Genomic DNA, 18,299 nt, shown 5'->3' on the forward strand with positions numbered 1-18,299 from the left:
TTCCCTATTCAAAACCCCTTGTTTTGAATGGTCGCATAGCCCGAATCTGATCGAGCATGCCCACAGGACGAGTTCAAACCCCGACTTCCCCAGCTCAACACACCCCTCTCACGGTAAGACCGTGCTAGCTGACCCCAGCATCTGTCACCGTATTTTAGTTGTTGTTCTGAGTCGCGTTCAGGATCCTCAAGATAGCAAGGAACAAGTTGAGGATGTCGAGGTAAAGGCTGATGGAGGCTGCGATCTCCTCCTCCACGTGATAGTGTCTCATGACCATCTGGGTGTCTACGAGAATGTAGCCACTGAAGATCAGGGCGGCAATCGCGCCGTAGACCAACTCGACCGTGGAGCCGTGCGGGAAGAAGGCCGCCATGAATCCAAAGATGATCAAGATCCACAGGCCACCAAACAGGTAGGGCATCCAGCTGGTGAAGTCGTACTTGCTCTGGCACGCAAAGAGTGTCAAGAAGACGAAGATGGCCAGTGTGAGGACAAGCGCTTCGATGACAATGCGGCTTTCAAAGAACGATGTGACGACGCTGATGCTGTACGCCTCGAGCGCGGTGAAGCCAGCCAGGAAGATCATGTTGGTCGGGTATGACTTGCGTTTCCAGAAAGTGAGGATCATGAATCCGATCGCCCCGATCAACGACACCCACATCATCCACGAGTTAGACTGGATCCAGTTTCGATAGCCGGTCGAGAAGAACGAGAGCGTGGACAGCGCCGCAGTGAGGAGGATCTGGACGGTGAGGATAGTGTAGACTTTGCGGATGAAGGACATTCGGATGTCGAGGGTAGCCTCGATGACGGCGCCACCAAACTAGACAGAGTCGTCAGTATACAGATCACAGCAGCCAGAGCGAGAGAATTGGGAAGTGTACCTTGAAATCGTCCGGGACATTGTCGTCTTCTGTTCTGGGAGCACCGAAGATGCCCTGCTCAGGACCAGGACCGGTAGCCTGGTAGTTTGGAGGGGCTTGAGGGTAGGTTTGTTCGTCGAACGAGTCGCGCTGAGGGGCGGGCTGGTATCTGGTGGAGGAAGCCATTTTGCGTGCTGATGAGCAGGGTATCGATAGAGCAGAGACGAGGATGCGGGCAAGTGAGCGCAGGAAGAGGAAGAAGGAAAGCTTTGTACAAGTAGGGAAGATGGATGTTGTGGAAGAGTGGCGTGTTTAGAGGAGTTTGTGACGCCTGCGCCTGCGCCTGCGCCTGCGCGGGCCCCGGCGAATGTTCCAGTCACAGGAGCCAATTGATGCCTGGATGGAGTTGGCGCTACAGGCACGTGGGGAGGGTTCCACCCTTATGCAGGCACTTCCGCAATAGGCACTGCCAGTGCCGGAGATGGACTCACATGTATTGTCGGTTCTCTTGAAGGAAAGAATTGCAATGTCACCCGGAAACCACCCGGATACTAACACTTAACGTTCATGGACAAAAAAGAAAGTGTAACAAAGCAAAAAACATGAGATTATTATTTGCGTGTACCGCGACTCGAACGCGGGCCTCGAGCATGGGAAGCTCGAATTCTACCCTTGAACTATACACGCGCATTTTAACACTTATAATTGGGGTAATAATTATATATCATCAATTTTGTGGGGCGCCCACTGAGATCAAACTCGGTCGGCTCTGCCTTTGCCTAGGCTCGATCACTCTCTTACTGTACAAACTTCACACTTCCTCTCATTTTACGCCTTGCAAGGAGAAACTCAATTCCTTTGCTGTTGGTCGAGATCTTGGGTTTGACTCATTCATTTAGTACAGGACTGAGTGCTTTTGATCTGGGCACCTATTGGTCCGGGCGCTTTGTAAGGCATGCAAGAGTTCGAGGTTTCGGCACTGTATTGCAACGCTCCTTAGTTTTGTAATAGTGCCACCCCAGTCCAACTGCGCTACAGTCACTGGCCCCATCTGTTCGAGTGTCGGTCGTGGCAACTAGCTGGAAGCACGGCTATAACAAGGTCTGATCATAACACGGCTTTTCCATTTTCCCATGTCTATCTGCCGAACCATGGTCCAAGGGCTTCATGAAGCATCAACCACCTCAATTTCACACATTGCAATCTACAAACACGCCAGGTCTCAGAAGAAGGACGCGCTTCAGCGCTTATTCGACTGTCTTCTCGGTCAAGAAAATCCCGTACTTCTCCTTCAACTCCTTCAGTATAGGTTCCGCCAACTCCCACTTCAGCGGCGCCAGGACACCCTTCTCGTTAATGCGTCCGTCCAACACCATCAAACAAGCCACGCCACACGGGACACCCACCAGTTTCGCCATGGAGCTATATCCGTTGGGGTCACCGTAGTCACAGAGGGTGCTCGTCCTGGTCTCCGTGCTCCCATCTTTGTGCTCAATTTCGAATTTATGCTGCAGCATGACCATATCTCTCTCCCCCTTTTCGTACTGCATCTTCTCCTCGAGAGTGGCGCAGAGTGTGTCGAGCGGATTGCCTCGTGGCGTAATTGGTTTGTCGGAAAACAGGCCGAGCCACTTGATTCCTGAGATGATGCGTTGTTTCTCGGGTGTGTCCTTGAAAGTCGTCTTGGAGCTTATTGCCCACGACAGGTCGGACTCCTTGCTGCTGGTCGCGCCGATGATCTTCTGCGTGGCTTCTGCCCAGGTCAGTGGCTTCTTGTCGGCGGATGGTTTGAGGAAAGGCTGCTCTTCTTCCGAAAGGAAGCCAATGTCGACCAAAACCTTGACAAATTCAGGGAAACCTTGGTACCGCAGCGTACCACGGATCACAGTCTGGGCTTCGGGGATATTGTATTTTTCTCGGTATGGCGTCGAGTCTCTGTTGGGATATGCAACGAACGCGAATCCGGGGTAGATGAAATACGGCTTGGAACTGCTCATGAGGTCTGGCCCCGCGATTTCTTTGATGGAGCCATCTTCGTAAAACTTGGCCGAGTTGCGCAGCGCAAGCAGGACTCCTCGACTTGACCACGAGAATTTGTATCCCAGGGGGTTGTCGCTAGCCTCGGGCGCCGGCAGTCCACCACAGTATGATAGGAACGACTTGATCTTGCCGCCAGCCTTGTGGACCTCCTCGATTGTCTTCACAGCATAGAGATGGTCGATCCCCGGATCGAGACCGATCTCGTTCATGACCGTGATGCCTGCTTCCTTGACTTGGCTTTCCAACTCCAACATTGCCGGAGACACGTAGCTGGTGGTGACGACATTCTTCTTCTTCCGAATTGCAGACTTGATAATGGTGGCGTGGAAGGTATAGGGGATCAGACTGATTGCAAGGTCGGTTTTGGCCATCTCACTATCCAGTGCCTCTTCGTTGGTGACATCGAGGGAGATTGGGCGCGTGTTTTTGATGCCTTCGCATAGTTTCTTTGCACTTTCGAGCGTACGGCAGGCTACAATGTGTCAGTCAAGACGGATCGTCCATGAACCTAGGATGACGAACCAACAGTGACCTCAACGCCCGCATCTGCGAGAATCTGGACGGTGGGCTTGGTGACGAACCCGGCGCCGAGAAGGAGGGCCTTCTGGGAAGAATAGCCCAGCTTGGATTGGATCGTGGTGATGAGAGATGCCATGTTGGGATACTGAGGGGCGTCAACCTGCACTCAAGTGTTTGCGAGGAATCGTGATAAACAAGGAAATGAGTCAACCGACACTCCCAGAGATTTCTTCAATCCGACACGGAAAATTGCATCAAAGGTCCCGCGCCGCCGATTGCGGAGTTGAGCGAAACCCCTCTTTTATCTCCACGTGACGATAGCGCGCTCCCGATAGACAAATATGTATCTGCGCTCGCTGTTTCGGTCAAGTCGCCGCCTCTGTGACAATTCTCCAATGTTTCGTACTTACCAACCTAGGTTATCAAGCTCGGATACCAAGATGGCACGCTTTACAAGAGTCTATAACCCCTCCGCCTCCTGCTCTCTTGTTTCTAACGTTGCTCCTCCGGGATATCTCTCTGTGATTAGAGTATGTGACTGGCACCCACCGTCTCCCTCTCTGTTCCATTCTCTCACGCTCCATTCCTTCATCAATACCGATCTGTCTGTGTCGAAATCATGCCTGTGCCTCTGCTCGTGCGATTGCAGGCATACATAGACCCTCTCTTCCTTCTCAGCATCTCCATTGCCTACCTCCCCCTAACCCTCGTTTCTCATCCGCTGCTGCTCGTCACCTCCCCTTCGTCCTTCCGCTCAAAATGGTTCGAAACCTTCTGGCGAGTCATTGGCCCCAAGATGGCCGCCTCGGAAGTCCAAGTCGATCACATCGAGGAACTTCTTTCCCGCGCAGGCGGAAAGGTCCTCGAACTGGGCCCTGGGGCAGGCGACCAAATGTTCCACTATAAGCCTGGCCAGATCGATGTGCTATACTGCGCCGAACCAAACGTGTTTTTGCATGACAAGCTTCGTGAAGCTGCGGAGAAGCACGGCCTCGGAAAAAAGCTGGTGGCTCTTGAAGCGGGAGCCCAGCCAAGCAGTCTCCTCCCTGCGCTCAAGGAGGCCGGCGTGATCTCCAGCACGACGTCGAGTCTTCCGGAGGACGGCGTATTTGATACCATCGTCGCCATCAAGAGTCTTTGCTCAGCACCGCAGAAACAACAAGCTGCCACGGTTGCTGTCGTCCAGGCCTTGCTCAAACCCGGCGGCGAGTTCCTGTTTTTCGAGCATGTGGAGAACAACTCGGATTCCATCACCAGGTCTTACGTATGGTTTGTAGACTGGATTTGGCCGGTTTTCATGGGTGGATGTCGTTTGACCGGGAAGCTCGACCGGGTTGTCTTGGGGATGGGTGGTTGGGATGAAAGGAAAATAACCACTACAGCTGAATTCAAGGGTCACGAGGTAAGAAATGCACTCCAGAGCCGCTCGAGATTTACCATGTGTTCAGCCCTCGTTTCCCTCTTCCCAAATGCCAACACTGACGTTCGAGTACTCTCAGGTCTTCAGATATGTCAAGGGAGTCTGTCGCAAAGCTTGACGAGACTGGCCCCTTGCCAGCAGTGGCCAACCAAGAATATATCAGCAAAGTGCGTCTGACATTTGTTCCAGTACGATACGGAGGTAGGGACTTGAGCTCGGCGACCCTGTGCGAAGCTGTTGCGGTTGATAATGTCGTTATTCGTGACCTTGAGACTCAATCTTAAACGTCTCGCTTTTGAGATTGTCTCTAAGGAAAGACTTGGTTGACTCCCAAACTCCGTAACCACGTGCAGTATCGAGGCGATAACCATTTTGAAGTCCACACAATGCAGACCCTAAGCCAGTACCGTCTCCTTCAATGGCAGCTCGGTCTCATACTCAATCTCCACTCGGCCACGAGGCTTCTTCTGTGGCTTTGATGGTTGCCGCGTATGTCGCTTCCTCTTCTTTCCCCCTGCGTCTTCGCCTTCATCCTCGTCGCTGCCTTCACTTTCGTCTTCGTCTTCTCCAGACTCTTCGGTGAGATCTTCCTCGTCTGGACTCTCTCCACCGAGCCAGTCGTCAAAGTCCTCCATCTCCTGCTCCAGTTCGTCCTCGCTCTCCTCCAAATCGGAAACATACTCCACCTCGGCCTCGATTTCTTCCCCATTCTCGTCCTCTTCCAACTCGTCATCCAGCAGCTCTTCACCTTTCTCTTTCCTCTCGAGGCCTCTCAGCACCTTTCTCCACAGCCCCTCCTCGATATTGAGGGGCCGGTCACCGTAGGCGCCGCTCGTTAGCCGCTCCATGAGTTCCCGTTCGATCTCCCTCTCCACCTTGGCCGCACTCTCTGCTTTCCGCTCGCGGGTCTCTTCCCTCCGACGGACCTTGGGAGCCAGTCGACTGACATTCTTCTCACCCAGTCGCACCTCCTCCTTAGCGATGTTCCTCTGGCGAATCTTCACTTGCGTCAACCGCGTGAGCCTCTGTTTGCACTTGTGGATGTAGAATTTAGGCCAATATTGCAGTTTCTCGTCGAGAGCCAGCAGCGCCTTCTCGTAATTGTTGGGCAGCCGGATCTTTTCCCACCACTTCGACGGCAGGTGATTGCGTTCGGGGGTCTTGATGAACAGGCAGAGCGCCCCTGTCTGGGGATCTGGTCGGACGGTGGCATAGCGGGAATTGGCGAGGGGGCAGGACTGCCGGTTGCAGAAGCCCGTCAGGTTATACTCGTTCCGACAAAATGTTTGGTCTTTGCTGCTCAGCCTGTAGGTTTTTCCCCTCTGTTAGCAACGGCGGCACTCGAATTTTTGATGCACCAGTTTAACTGTGGCTTACTTTAACTTGAACGAGCAGAATTGCTGGTTGATCACCTGCCACACAATCTCGTCCGACGACATTTTTGCGGATTGGGAGCGAGAGGACAGCGCAAAAAGCCCGAAAAGAAGAGGAGCGGGCGATGGGTGGGTGGCTGTTCTGCAACTGCCAAAAGATGGGAACCCAAAAATTTCGAGTTCGGGGAAATGGCAAATCTGCCAAGGGCCGCCTTATCGCTTATCATAATTTGGCATGTTTGCTAGATTTGTTTCTTTACAGTCGCACCGACGTAGAGCATCGCTCTTCTCGAGCACTTGGGCACGCCTTTACACTCATCTCACCCGGTAACTGCAGTTTCTAGGACTCTCGGGTCCCATTCCGAGACAGGTCGGGGTGGCTCTCAAAACGGTGTTGTTGGAGAAATCTAGCTGATGCGGTATCATGATCATGGAGGGATGATGGGAGAACTACGGGACAAAGTATATTTGTCAATAGCAATGGGCTACTGTACGCCTTCCAAATGCACAATTGGAAATGGGTCAAAGACCAGAAGTCACTTGAACTTGGATCATGGACCAATGTAAGCGAGGCGTCTGTATAGGGGAGCATGAATATAGCTTGGACAGTTAGAAGACTGATCACACTGTGGATGATCCCGCAGGTCCACCACCTACGTAAAGGATCTGTTCAACGTTGCTATCAAGCTAACGGTGGGATGTACTGCACAGCGATCAATGTCACTCAAAGCCTCTCCATGCATCGGATGGCCTCCGGCAGAGGAATAATGCTTTCCTTGTCGACATACTACGCTTCCCATATAGAAACAAGAGCTAGATCGTGGTAAAGCCTTTCAATGCGACCGTAGAAGATCGTAAACCGCTTAATATAGAGCAATGGCTGTTGGAATGGATGTGCAGATATTCCTACAGTGGCCAGAACAAGTACAAGAGTTACCGGCCAGACGTTAACAAGCAAGGGATGCTGTGCTAATCCTCAATTTCAGTTTCCCGTTCCTCGAACCTCAGAAAGGTGCTGCTTGTAGCAGCCTCTGGCCCCAAGATCACTTGCCAAGCATCGTTCACCGCATGAAGTACACCATCGTCGAAGGCAACATCTTGAGGCTTGCGTGGAAATATGATGACTTGTGGATGTTTCCGCGACGTCGGAAAACTGGATGAAAAGTCTATAGCAGGCCCCAGAGCTCGATATGAGAGCGACCACAAGAGTGAGCTTTTTGCACTCACGGTGCTGAGAAACGCCCCCACAGCGGCTTCAAGCCGATCTTTCGAGGAGGCGTCTTCGGAAACGACTGAAGCATAGATAAGACCTGGTCAAGCTAAGTCAGCAAAATCTGGTTTGCGTCTAGAGAGTTGGAAACAGAAATAGTTGAGAGGGTATCCAGATCAGGTTGTCAGAGGGTAATTATCAGCAAAGCACATAATGCTCAGGCAATGTAGATAAGTATTCGATGTTGGATCATCACGGAAGTGAAATCAAAAGGCAGAAATGGGATGGACTTACATTGACCTGCGGGACATCCTCCTGCATCCTCTGAGTGAATCTGTAGATAAACAGGGTTCTTGTACTCAGGGGTGCCATCATCAACTAGAACAATTGTGACTGCAGGAGTAGGGCCATTCTCTGATGTTGGAGGAAACATTGACTTTAACGAATCTGCGATGACATTGATAGACCTCCAGGTGGTGCAGGGCGAGGCCGCATCTTCCACGGCGTCTTTCGAAACCGGAATATCGTCACGATTTCCAGCGACATATCGAGTCCGGATTCGAGTGCCATCGGAAAGCGTGCATTCAATAAGAGGGTCATCCCCCCCACCCGTCCTTTGGTGAACAGGCGTGTCACCAGGAGCACTCAGATTTTCTAGTGCGTGCCCAAGAAGATACACGCCTCCGCCAACAGCCCCGGCACGACAGGCCACCTGCGATATCTCTGCAGTGCCACCGTATTTTGCAACAACTGCGCCAAAGCCTTGACCGAAATGACCCATAGACCTCATGTGTCTCCTGATCCTGACCAGAGCTTTATCGAAGGGAACCAAGTCGGCGGCTACAGGAGATAGCGCAAGGGCTACCAGCGGAGCCTGCAAAGAGGCTGGGATTCTGAACTTCGTTGACAGGGCGGCCTTGAGCGACATTCTGGTATCCTCATTTTCCGAGGTTGTTGTCGACTCTTCCTCCTCTTGCATGACGTATCTCAGGAACTTCATCAACCCACGCTTGTCTTTCATTGAAAGTGATTCATCATTGAAGACGTCCTCACGGGTGCTGGGGATCTTGTGCAGTGTCCCATCCCTTTGTACCCACAAAGACCCAACAGCAAGAAATTCGAGTTGGGTATGTATCTGTGATGAGACGAGGCTGGGGAGAAACTCGGACTTGGCATAGATGATCTGGGGGCTCAAACTCAGGGTGTATGACCGGGATGGTCCAAGTGACGAGGAGGACGCAGACTCGTCATCCGTATATCTCGATATGGTTGCGTCTTTGAACACTGTGCTTTTGACTGCGAGATCATCAGTGACGCCGCGACATACAACGCGCAGTTTGCGCACATTGCCGTAAATCTTCTACCCACCCCTGGGTGTCGTCCAGGCTCAAACCGGCGTCGTCACCTCCATAATAGGCATGGCGATCTACATGTAAGATCTTCTTGCCTGAACGAGAAAGAGCCCTTGAGAGGAACGCCTTGTCAGTCAGTTAAAGCCCCGGTTCAAGTAGGTCAGAAGCAACGTACAATGCCAGAAGTGATTGGGGAATGCTGGTTCCAGCTATCACAGCATCCCAAATTTCGTCACTCAGGCTCTCCATTTGCACCACTGAGGTAATTGCAGAAAAGGCGGAACTGCGTTTATATGGGTGAGAAATTTCAAAGCTTGAAAGGGCGACCTGATACTGGAATCATGTTTTAGGGCAACTATGCCGAGGCGTCCAACACGGGCTACCAGGCTGCCATGAAAAGGAATGAATAGCAGATCAGACCATAAACCGATACGATCAAAACCTGGGCGAGCTGGGGGCACTACGTGGCCCATTTCTATGCGTACAGCTCACATTTACCGGGAGACGGTCTGCGCTGTCAATGAGTTCTCAGCCTGAGAGTATTTTCGGTGCTCAGACAAGGTAATCGACCACAACTCCAGAGTAGAAGTACTTCGCTCGAACCTTGGAGGAGGTATTGTCCCTGCACACCGTCTAGAGCTCTCATACAAAATGCCTCGGGCGGATCCTAGCGCCTATCTTCGGGGCCAGCGAACACGTCTCGACACCAGGTTGAGCAGCTATCTGAATCTCACTCTTACTCCTTCCTGGACTCTGTGTGGAGGGTTCTGTATCCAAGCAATTCCAATCCACCAAAGACGCGGTACATGGCAGTCGGATCCGTTGGCACCCATGTTCTTACAACGAGAGCATTGGAGGGCTGCTTGCTGATGTATGCGGTGGGAAGCAGGTCGGTCCCGAGAGGCTCATCCTGTCTGTCCACCGAAAGGCCCAACCTCTTCCTCTCCACTGCGGACCTTTGTTTCCCACCCCAGATTTACGAAATCCCACATGCAGATTTCGGCTGGTTGTCGATATAGGAATGGTCGGCATATTCAAGCAGCCCCGCCAGGAGAAAATGTCAAGGTGGCTTGCTATCCCCTCAGATCAGGTTGGTATGACCAGCCAATAGGTTGGCATTTGTTCAGGACGGCATAATCTTGCTGGCTCTGTCACTTCTTGCTTGCCGACTGACTCGTGAGACTCCATTGATGCGTCTCACCACCCGGAGAGCACCTCCTCCACATTCTGCCCCACGACTTGAGGAGCCCCATCTTCACCTAGGCCCAAAAGATGGTTTCTCGACCCTCTTCGTGTGAAGGTGATTCTGGATTCCATCGATTCCAACGCAGAGGAGGGTATCTGTACAGGGCAATTTCACCCAGGGAATCGTAAGTTGGACTCTCAACAAGATTCCTATCAAGCAGAACAGACACCTCATTGCTGTCAATTCTCCCACGGCGCCTCCTCGATCCCTCACTACTGGAGAACAAAATTGGTGGCGAAATGGGCAGCTACGCTGAGGAACCGGAGTTCAAAACCATCACCATCCAAAAGCTTCATCCTACGTTTGCAGCTGAGGTCGAGGGCGTCGATTTCCAAAATTTATCCGATGAACAATTCGCCGAGATCCTCGCCGCAATGGCGAAGGTACCAACATCCCTATTTCTTCTGAACCCTTCCTCGTCAATCTATGCCATGTCTAAATTTCAGTTTGGTGCTGACTTTGTCCCTCTATGCTTTAGTATGGTGTCTGTATGTTCCGCAACACTGGCCTAGAAGATGCTAGCCACATTGAGTTCTCTAGACGTATTGGTGATCTTGACACCATGAAACGTTATATGGTCGATGGCCGGCGGCCAAGATATGGCTTCTACGAATTGTTCGACGCCGGGAATATCGATGATCAAGGTGGTGTTCTGGACCCCAACAGCCCAAGAGCACACTATGGCAAGGTGAGCTCACCTGAAAGTCCTTTTTAGCTGCTGAAGGCTCATCTCGTATTCCAGGGTAATGCCCTCTTCCATGTCGACTCCTCCTTCAACCCTCGGCGCGCAAGTTTCTCTCTACTTCGTGCGGTTGAAATTCCTCCGCCAGGAAACGGCGGGAACACTGACTTCGCTGACTCACGCACCGCTTGGGACGAGCTGGACCCGGAACTTCAGAAGGCACTCCTGGAGAAAGACTATATTGTTCATCATTCGATCGCGCAATCCCGCAAGTTAGGATCTCCAGAATTCTTTAAAGACCTTGATCCGACCAATGGCGGTGTTATGGCTCGGCATCGACTCATCCAGGTCCACGAGCCCAGTGGACGCAGGAATATCTACATCGCCGCACACTCCCATCATATAGAAGACATTCCCAAGGAGGAGTCCGACGCCCTGATCAAGAAACTCATCGAGCACGTCACCCAGAAGAAGTACACCGTTAGCGTCGAATGGAAGAACCCATCGGACATGATTATCTGGGACAACCGGTGCACGCTCCACAGAGCTAATGGCGGAGCCTTCGAGGGAAAATACAAGCGAGATCTAAGAAGAACGACAGTGCACGACGACAGCAGCACCGCTTGGGGACTGAACGAGGTCGCAGATACGGAGAACTGGGTTGTGAACCACGCTGCCACTCGGGCCGCTGGGCAGACAAAATAAGATGTCCAGGTCTTTAGAACAGCGCGACAGAGCCAGGTTATTGTTTATCTAGCTGTGCCATTCCGTTTCACGCGAATCTGGGTGCTTTGTCTAGCTGGTGCGCCACATGATACAAAACAAAGTCGCGCACTGTATTCGATACATAGGATCAGACCACAAAAAGGGGTGAAGCCTTGAGGTCCGTCACCTATTTTGGCTTTTGGCGCGGAATAACGGAGCGGAACAATCATAATCCATCCATCTTCACCACCTGATGCCTATTCATGTCCTTTCTATACTCGAAGTCCTCTTCACTTCCTACATCACTGCTTGCCCTTATACCATATATATTCGGTCCATTATTGTCCAACTCTGCACTGCATTGTGAGTCAGGGTCCACACCATAAATGGAGTATAGGCATATATAAGGGGCTCAGCTGCTTCGCCATGCAGACTCATTCCGTCAGCAAGACTCATCATCATCCAACGGAGCTAGATCCTACTACACAACCCAAGAAGGCTTGCCATCTAAGGGCCTAGGAGAGATCTTCCCAACATTCGCTCTCAGATCCCTCGACTCTCCCGGAAACCGTCTCTAGAATGGCCGACCACAAGGGAATCTTCGGCTTGCCGCTGGAAGTCTTCGACGACCTGATGTCCACTCTAGACTATGAGTCCGTCCTCGCCTTCCGCCAGACATGTCGCCTGGCAGCCTCCCTCGTGCCGCTGACCACGGTCGCCCAAGCTCGGCAAGCTCTCAAAACCACGCTGCTCGCTCGGGAACGTGCTGAGTACGAGCGCCGGCAGGTCGCCTACGCAAACCAGCGTCGCTGGGCGGGCGTGTACCCACAGTCCGTTCAACCCATTGCTCCACCTCAGGCCGATGTTGTGGCGAACATCATCTCGCTGGGCTCCGCCCTGAACAATATCCACCGCAACCACATCACCAGGGCGGAGCAACTGAACTGCTACAGTTGCCTGAAGGCCCTGCCGCGAGAGTGCTTTGTGGAGAGCCAGGTCACGGGAAGGCGGAGTCTCGGCCACCACGAGGCTCGCCGGCGGTTCTGCAGGACCTGTGGCGTCACCAAGGGGATCTGGGAGAAGGGGACTGTGATCAGGGACGGGAGATGTACCTTAGTCCTCTGCAAGGCGTGCAACAACCTGAAGACGCCGACTCCTGAGTCCAAGAATGAGGGAATGTGTGAACTGTGCCATCACGAAGCGACTTGTGAAATGTGCCAACGCAAACCCCCTGAGAGTCTGCTCGAGACCGCCGCAGAGCCCAGAACGGCACAGCCCAGCACTCGAGCGACTCGGTGTCAGCGCTGCTGGGCCATCAGCCACACCGAAGTGCCTCTCGGGTCGACGGGTTCCCATCTATGTCCGGGGTGTGAAGCTGCTGTCAGCTCGGCATAGACGGTGCTGGGGGGAGCGGGAGATGGTGGGCGGAGTGAACCCGGGTAGAGGTATGAAAAGGGGCGATAGCGGAGCGTGCGGTTGAAATATTGTTGTTTTCTCCCATTGGATTGTGATACCTTGGTTGAAGTCTTTTTTCGGGTTCGAGGCTCAAAGGTACAGGAGGCACATTGTTCGGCAGGGTTTTAGGCTCAATTGAAACAGGAAACGAAAACATTATCACTTTAACTCCTCGTTCGATCAAGTTCCTCGACTTCTTTCTCTGTCTTTGTGTCCCCATTCGAAGGCCCTGTGTCCGATACTTAGCAGGGGGGTTATCCAGACCATCTAAAAACCGTTTACCACAGCTGCTCAGACTATGAAGTCAAATCTATACTCAAAGCATAGCGAACTACAGGAATATCGAGAGATTAAGGGGAATTGTGGAGGGTTGTGTACTCGATTAGAGGAGCTCCTTCGGTAGTAGTAAGCCTTTTCGTTGTACTACCACAAGGGAAACTAGATACTTGATTACTCTCGAACACCTTCATGCATACTTCGCATCCTATTACAGACAAGGTCTTGTGCCAAAGATACGATATCTGCGATGCTCAATACTTGTGATCAAACCGTCGTGTCCGAAACCAGTCAGGACAAATCTCTTCACGCGTCAGGTTCCGTAACCAGACGATAGTATGGGTGGGTGGACAGCATGTGCGACTCCGGTTGTTCGTGATCTCGTGCTGTGACCGCCGTAGGAGGATTGTACCGTAGCCCTGATACCTGGCCCAGCGAAACCTGAAGTACGCTATCTCGTTCAGAGCGGTCGATGCTTCCTCTGGCTGATCACAGGGTAGGTTGGGAAATAAGCGATTGTCTGTATGCCTGAGGTCAGTGGTCGATTATCTGACCTGCCCAGCACTGAAACAAAATCATGAGGCACAGGACACGGGGGTAATCCTCTCCATATCAACGAATCGAAGTACTCTCCTTTCTCATAGGCCTCCATTCTAGCCAGGCTGTCCTGCAAGAAACTCTTGTATGCAAACCAGGGCTTGTTCACCGTTTCAAAACATTCTTGGCAGAGTCCAGAGACCCGAAGCCTGAAAGTCAGAGTGCCCTCCACGCGTTTCATGGTCCGGCATCGTCCACATCGAATGATCCAACGCTCGTCGCAGATGTGCCCAAGACGATGGTATCTGCGAGGTTCTTTTGAAGTCGTACAATCTCCACACAGCATATATTTCAGTATGTCTTTACCCTCTTGCTGGGTTGCCGGAGGATTCATGGGTGTTCCTATAGGGTATGTGCGGCGTAGGCTGTCAAATGGAAAGTCATCCCATGGTTTCACGACACGACACTTGGAGCAAGGGTAGTGGAAGTCTTTGGGATGAGCGAGCCACCGAGCGAGCGTCTTCGAGAAGCCACACTGCACGGCATGTTCCTCCACTCGTTGTCCAAGGGTCTTGCCGTTGACAATCAAGCCTGGGAGCGACAGATTCAAACTCACCCAGTATTCATCCCGAAAGTGGCTTCCAATTTCAACCCAAGCCTTTGAAATCTCGTCGGCCAGGCGAGTTGCAGGGTCAACGAAACACCCGCTTAGCGCTCGCGATGTTCCACGGACGTTGCAGAGATCGGCGTAGCTGAGATGCTTGGCAATCTCGAGTTCAATCTCACCGGGAAGAGATGACAGCAGGTCTTTCGATACATCATCGTCTGCTGGCTCTGGAGGTTGTGCCATCGCTGGAATAGCTTCAGTTTGATATTGTCTGTGTGTCAGGATCGAGAAATGGAGTAAGGTGGGAAGATGGTGGTTGGGGAAGAAGAGGTCCATCGATAGTGAACAGGAAGTTAACAATTCAAGTAAAGGCGCTTTGTTGCTACTGCCTAAGCAACCGATTGACACTGACTGAAGGGGCAGGCGAAAGCAGTGGCAATATACGCACACAAAGGTGAAGCCCTGTCATCCAACCGCTTTGACTGGACATGACTATTTGCCTTTGTGCACCAGGAGACATCGACTGTAACAATGTTTCTTTATTTCTCTTTCATTGTTGATTGTAGGCTGCCACAGTCAAGTTTCTTTGAACTTGCCAAGCGCTCCTCGGACGCAGCATAAGTGTCCAGCTTTGACCATGATCCCATGCATTGCGTGAATCCAGCTCTTGTTGCCTCGGGCTCATTATTTCAATTCCTTTGCTCAGCCTTTGTTCACAAAGGCATCCTCACAAAGCACCCATAGCTCTCAGAGGTCCAGATCGATGATCATCAGCAGGTCCTTTGGAAGTCTCGATAGGTGAGGAGGAAGTCATTGCGAGCAGCATGTTGGCGTCGTATGAAGCCCTGAACAGGGGGTGGTTGACAAGGCGAGGAGACAAAGAAAGACGCAGGAGAGAGTGAAGGAGGTTGAAGCTGGCTTCGTAGCAGTAGCACGTGACTGACATGATTCGTTCCCTTTTTCGCGCTCTGCGAATCATGTTCCCACCACCAAACAGATGACATGGTCAAGTCAAGTCACTTCTGCTTCAAAACCAATGGATTCTGCCGTCACACCGGAATCCCTCTTGGTAGGACACTTCATCCACACTGCATCACCCAATCATGGGCCCTGATCCGATCCGTGAAGATCAAACCAGCCTTGAGGTGCTCTCCAGCCCGTAAGGAAAGAATCCAATCTTGCCCGAGACATTTCCAGACAAACGCAGCCTCTTGTGGGCACCTTTGGCACTCCATGGCTGATCAGATAACCTGTTATGTGTCAAGGACAGCATTTCGAACAGTGACCGGCGGTCCCACGCAGCTCTCACCCCTGTCCATTTTTGTGGTGTTTCGCGGTCGTTGTGGTGATTGTGCCACAGAAGCCAGCTTGCACGAGGGAAGTCACACTTGAACAAGGTTCCCGCATGTTCATTGCAAGTCTAAAACCCATAAGCGCCCGTCTGGCGCCAAAATCGCTTGGTCATGTTGAGGTCGGTGTAAATTGGACGTCCTCCAGGCCACCTCTCGTCCATTTGCCGCTGACACTTAGTACAAGGTTTTCGCTGGGAACCTCGTGGGTGAGAGATGGTCTTTTTTTTGGCGGTTGCACGACTCGATGAACCTGCACTTGATCTTGTTGAGAGATTCGCGGACAAAGTCTCGAACGACGTGGAAGAAGGTCAAGAAGATTGGACACGTTGCCGAGGACGGCAGCAAACAGTGCACAAGATATTGAGTCCTCATAGCTATTCGGGTATCGACGTTGCGTCAAAATGGAGATCATTCTGAGACAGCCAGTGGCGGAAGCCGAAGAAGAATTCAACACACTATGTGACTTCATGCTGCCGATGGATTCGGATCCCCTTTGGCACCTTAGCCTCGACGCTCAGAACTCAACGTGTTCTGCCAGCCCCCTGTCAAAAAAGCTCGAAGCTCCGTCTTTGTTCCAGGTCCAGGGGTTCATTTCAAGTTCGTCCCCCTAACAACTCCTCTCTGCTTTTTGCTCCGCCGAACCAAAGCGAGAGAGTCAATGGATCCTGGCCCGGTCAAAGCTGGTTCGTCGCGGAGATGGCCGGACTATATGAGTCGTTCACTGCTTGACGAGCTCATAAATCCCTCAAGATTATGAATCACGCCTTCAGCCACCACGGGCGTCCACGTTCAGAGCCAATATCACCCAGATCTTTGCAGATTCCAACGGTGCGAGTCGAGCTTATAGGCATTAGAGCTAGGGCACCATCTGCTGTAAGCGACTGGGATAAGAAGGCTTGAGGCAACTCGGTGATTGATATTGATACAATTAGCAAGTTTCAGCCGGGCTTGTGCTGACTGGATCGTGAATTGCGAATCTGCGAAGGCAGTATATGAGGCTGTCCCTCCTCTTGTTGCATGTTTGTTATCCCCGGATGAGGCTGATACCAGCCGTGAGAATATGAGCGGTCGACAGATGCAGGTGATTGCTGCAATGCTCCAGGATTTCCCGCCGTCCATCCCTGCTGCAAATTGCCCTGCACGGTTTGATATGAGGGTTGTTCTGGAAAACTTGGATGCGTTGAAGTGTGCTGACTTTCTATACCCATTGGCAACAGGCTCGAACTAGTCGGGGGTAGTTGCTGCATCTGGCCTGTCATCGGTCTTTCGAAAGACGGGTACGTGTTTGTTCGATAGGGGGTGGGGAAGCCAGATGACAGTTCGTCAGTGTGGTCAGACGACATCGACCTCGAGGGAGGATTTGCCCAATTGTAAGCCCCGTTTGGAACCGAAGTCTGGTACGGATATGCCTGTTCTTGGGAGATCGTTGTCATTGTGGAAGGTAAGGAACCAGGTGCAAATGCAGATGAATATGGCGTGGGTGCTGAGTGTCCATATGGGTGCTGCTGCGCATGCTGATAGAATTGAGGATTTACCGAATCCCCGTCAAAGGTCCTCGGTGAGTACGGAGACGGAATGTAGCCCTGCTGCTGTAAACGCTGATGTTGAGTAGGATCGTAACCATGCCCGAAATCGAAGCCTGGAATAAGTCAACACTCGAAGACGCAGTCGAAATCTTGTTCCTACTATGGACAGGCACAGATCTGGTGCCTGTATGAAACCCTGAGAGCCCGGGGCTCTCATTGGACATAGGAGGAGTATCCAAAGGATGTCTGGCATAGTTCATTTGTTCCATGGAGTTGCTTCTTAGGATGCCACTTGGAGAGGACGATGCGACTGAAGCCTCTCCCTCGTTGAATATGCCATCCCCCGCTTTTGCCGCTGAGCGTTGTCGTTTCGTGGTCGGCGGATTTTGCGGGTCAATTGGCAAGAAAATGCACTCCTTTTTAAGGCGAATGCAATTTGAGCATCGGCCTACAGGGTCGTTATAATCAGATATGCAACGAATCTTGCGCCGTCGACAATGGACTAAGTACTTCGTCAGAAGGAGTCGCGCATGGGGAAGCCAGATACAAAGACTGACCGCAAGCGACAGCAGTACGATGGTACCCCAGTTTGTTCCTCTTCTTATCGGCCGGTGACGGAGGTGGTCCTTCTGCCGCCATGTCGCGAACGTTGGGCGATGAGTTACCGCTCTGGATCAAACCAGGCATGTTGAACTGCTCAATCTCGGAGCCAGACTGGTCTCGCGCAGAACCACTTCCCTCTGCGTAAGCCCCGAAATTATTTCCTCCCTCTTGCATCTCTTTGGGTTCGCCGACGAGCACTACCTGCGCGACACAAAGGCTGGGCGATGATCGCTTCTGGTCTCTCGTCTTCCACCACTGTTCTCGTCGAGCTGTTGAGCGGGGAAGACTGGCAACATCACTGGTACCGTGGAGCAGAAGTCGAATTCACACCCAACTTGATTTGTCGCAAGTTGATTGACGGGTTCCAGCGCTGGTTTTGCCTGCGGCGACTCAGATGCTGCAACGAGGACACAATTGCAAGCCACAGCGACCAGAACCTCGTTAAATCCAAGACCGTTCGCGCTGCACAGATCTGGCAGTGCTATCTACCACGCATCGGAGAAGAGAGGTGTGGAATGTGCTTCCCACGTCGC

The 18,299-nt window shown here is 52.1% G+C and overlaps 9 protein-coding genes and 1 non-coding gene across 10 annotated transcripts; 3 read left to right on the plus strand and 7 right to left on the minus strand.

The window, feature by feature from the left end:
- Window positions 1-154: 154 nt before the first annotated feature.
- On the minus strand, window positions 155-1,049 carry AYL99_09138 (hypothetical protein; the record flags this gene model as incomplete). Its single annotated transcript, XM_018840646.1, has 2 exons — window positions 155-823; window positions 885-1,049. The coding sequence occupies 2 exons, from the start codon at window positions 1,047-1,049 to the stop codon at window positions 155-157; spliced, it is 834 nt and encodes a 277-aa protein (XP_018690393.1).
- Window positions 1,050-1,479: 430 nt separating this feature from the next.
- Window positions 1,480-1,550, minus strand: AYL99_09139. Its single transcript has one exon. It is a non-coding gene; the product is annotated as a tRNA-Gly (tRNA).
- A 560-nt stretch (window positions 1,551-2,110) lies between these two features.
- On the minus strand, window positions 2,111-3,558 carry AYL99_09140 (saccharopine dehydrogenase [NADP(+), L-glutamate-forming]; the record flags this gene model as incomplete). The annotated part of the gene is made up of 2 exons (XM_018840647.1): window positions 2,111-3,375; window positions 3,426-3,558. The coding sequence occupies 2 exons, from the start codon at window positions 3,556-3,558 to the stop codon at window positions 2,111-2,113; spliced, it is 1,398 nt and encodes a 465-aa protein (XP_018690394.1).
- A 483-nt stretch (window positions 3,559-4,041) lies between these two features.
- On the plus strand, window positions 4,042-4,960 carry AYL99_09141 (hypothetical protein; the record flags this gene model as incomplete). Its single annotated transcript, XM_018840648.1, has 2 exons — window positions 4,042-4,824; window positions 4,922-4,960. The coding sequence occupies 2 exons, from the start codon at window positions 4,042-4,044 to the stop codon at window positions 4,958-4,960; spliced, it is 822 nt and encodes a 273-aa protein (XP_018690395.1).
- A 277-nt stretch (window positions 4,961-5,237) lies between these two features.
- AYL99_09142 (hypothetical protein) lies at window positions 5,238-6,281 on the minus strand (the record flags this gene model as incomplete). Its single annotated transcript, XM_018840649.1, has 2 exons — window positions 5,238-6,147; window positions 6,220-6,281. The coding sequence occupies 2 exons, from the start codon at window positions 6,279-6,281 to the stop codon at window positions 5,238-5,240; spliced, it is 972 nt and encodes a 323-aa protein (XP_018690396.1).
- A 903-nt stretch (window positions 6,282-7,184) lies between these two features.
- AYL99_09143 (hypothetical protein) lies at window positions 7,185-9,026 on the minus strand (the record flags this gene model as incomplete). Its single annotated transcript, XM_018840650.1, has 4 exons — window positions 7,185-7,525; window positions 7,720-8,721; window positions 8,771-8,889; window positions 8,953-9,026. 4 exons carry the CDS (start codon window positions 9,024-9,026, stop codon window positions 7,185-7,187), a joined length of 1,536 nt encoding a protein of 511 aa, XP_018690397.1.
- Window positions 9,027-10,262: 1,236 nt separating this feature from the next.
- On the plus strand, window positions 10,263-11,410 carry AYL99_09144 (hypothetical protein; the record flags this gene model as incomplete). The annotated part of the gene is made up of 3 exons (XM_018840651.1): window positions 10,263-10,406; window positions 10,502-10,711; window positions 10,766-11,410. 3 exons carry the CDS (start codon window positions 10,263-10,265, stop codon window positions 11,408-11,410), a joined length of 999 nt encoding a protein of 332 aa, XP_018690398.1.
- Window positions 11,411-11,989: 579 nt separating this feature from the next.
- On the plus strand, window positions 11,990-12,805 carry AYL99_09145 (hypothetical protein; the record flags this gene model as incomplete). The annotated part of the gene is made up of 1 exon (XM_018840652.1): window positions 11,990-12,805. The coding sequence occupies one exon, from the start codon at window positions 11,990-11,992 to the stop codon at window positions 12,803-12,805; it is 816 nt and encodes a 271-aa protein (XP_018690399.1).
- Window positions 12,806-13,915: 1,110 nt separating this feature from the next.
- AYL99_09146 (hypothetical protein) lies at window positions 13,916-14,528 on the minus strand (the record flags this gene model as incomplete). Its single annotated transcript, XM_018840653.1, has 2 exons — window positions 13,916-13,983; window positions 14,045-14,528. The coding sequence occupies 2 exons, from the start codon at window positions 14,526-14,528 to the stop codon at window positions 13,916-13,918; spliced, it is 552 nt and encodes a 183-aa protein (XP_018690400.1).
- Window positions 14,529-16,575: 2,047 nt separating this feature from the next.
- Window positions 16,576-17,850, minus strand: AYL99_09147 (hypothetical protein; the record flags this gene model as incomplete). Its single annotated transcript, XM_018840654.1, has 3 exons — window positions 16,576-17,276; window positions 17,324-17,665; window positions 17,721-17,850. The coding sequence occupies 3 exons, from the start codon at window positions 17,848-17,850 to the stop codon at window positions 16,576-16,578; spliced, it is 1,173 nt and encodes a 390-aa protein (XP_018690401.1).
- Window positions 17,851-18,299: the final 449 nt, after the last annotated feature.

This window comes from Fonsecaea erecta (genome assembly GCF_001651985.1).
Source record: "Fonsecaea erecta strain CBS 125763 chromosome Unknown Scaff8, whole genome shotgun sequence".
Classification (NCBI taxonomy): Eukaryota; Fungi; Ascomycota; class Eurotiomycetes; order Chaetothyriales; family Herpotrichiellaceae; genus Fonsecaea; species Fonsecaea erecta.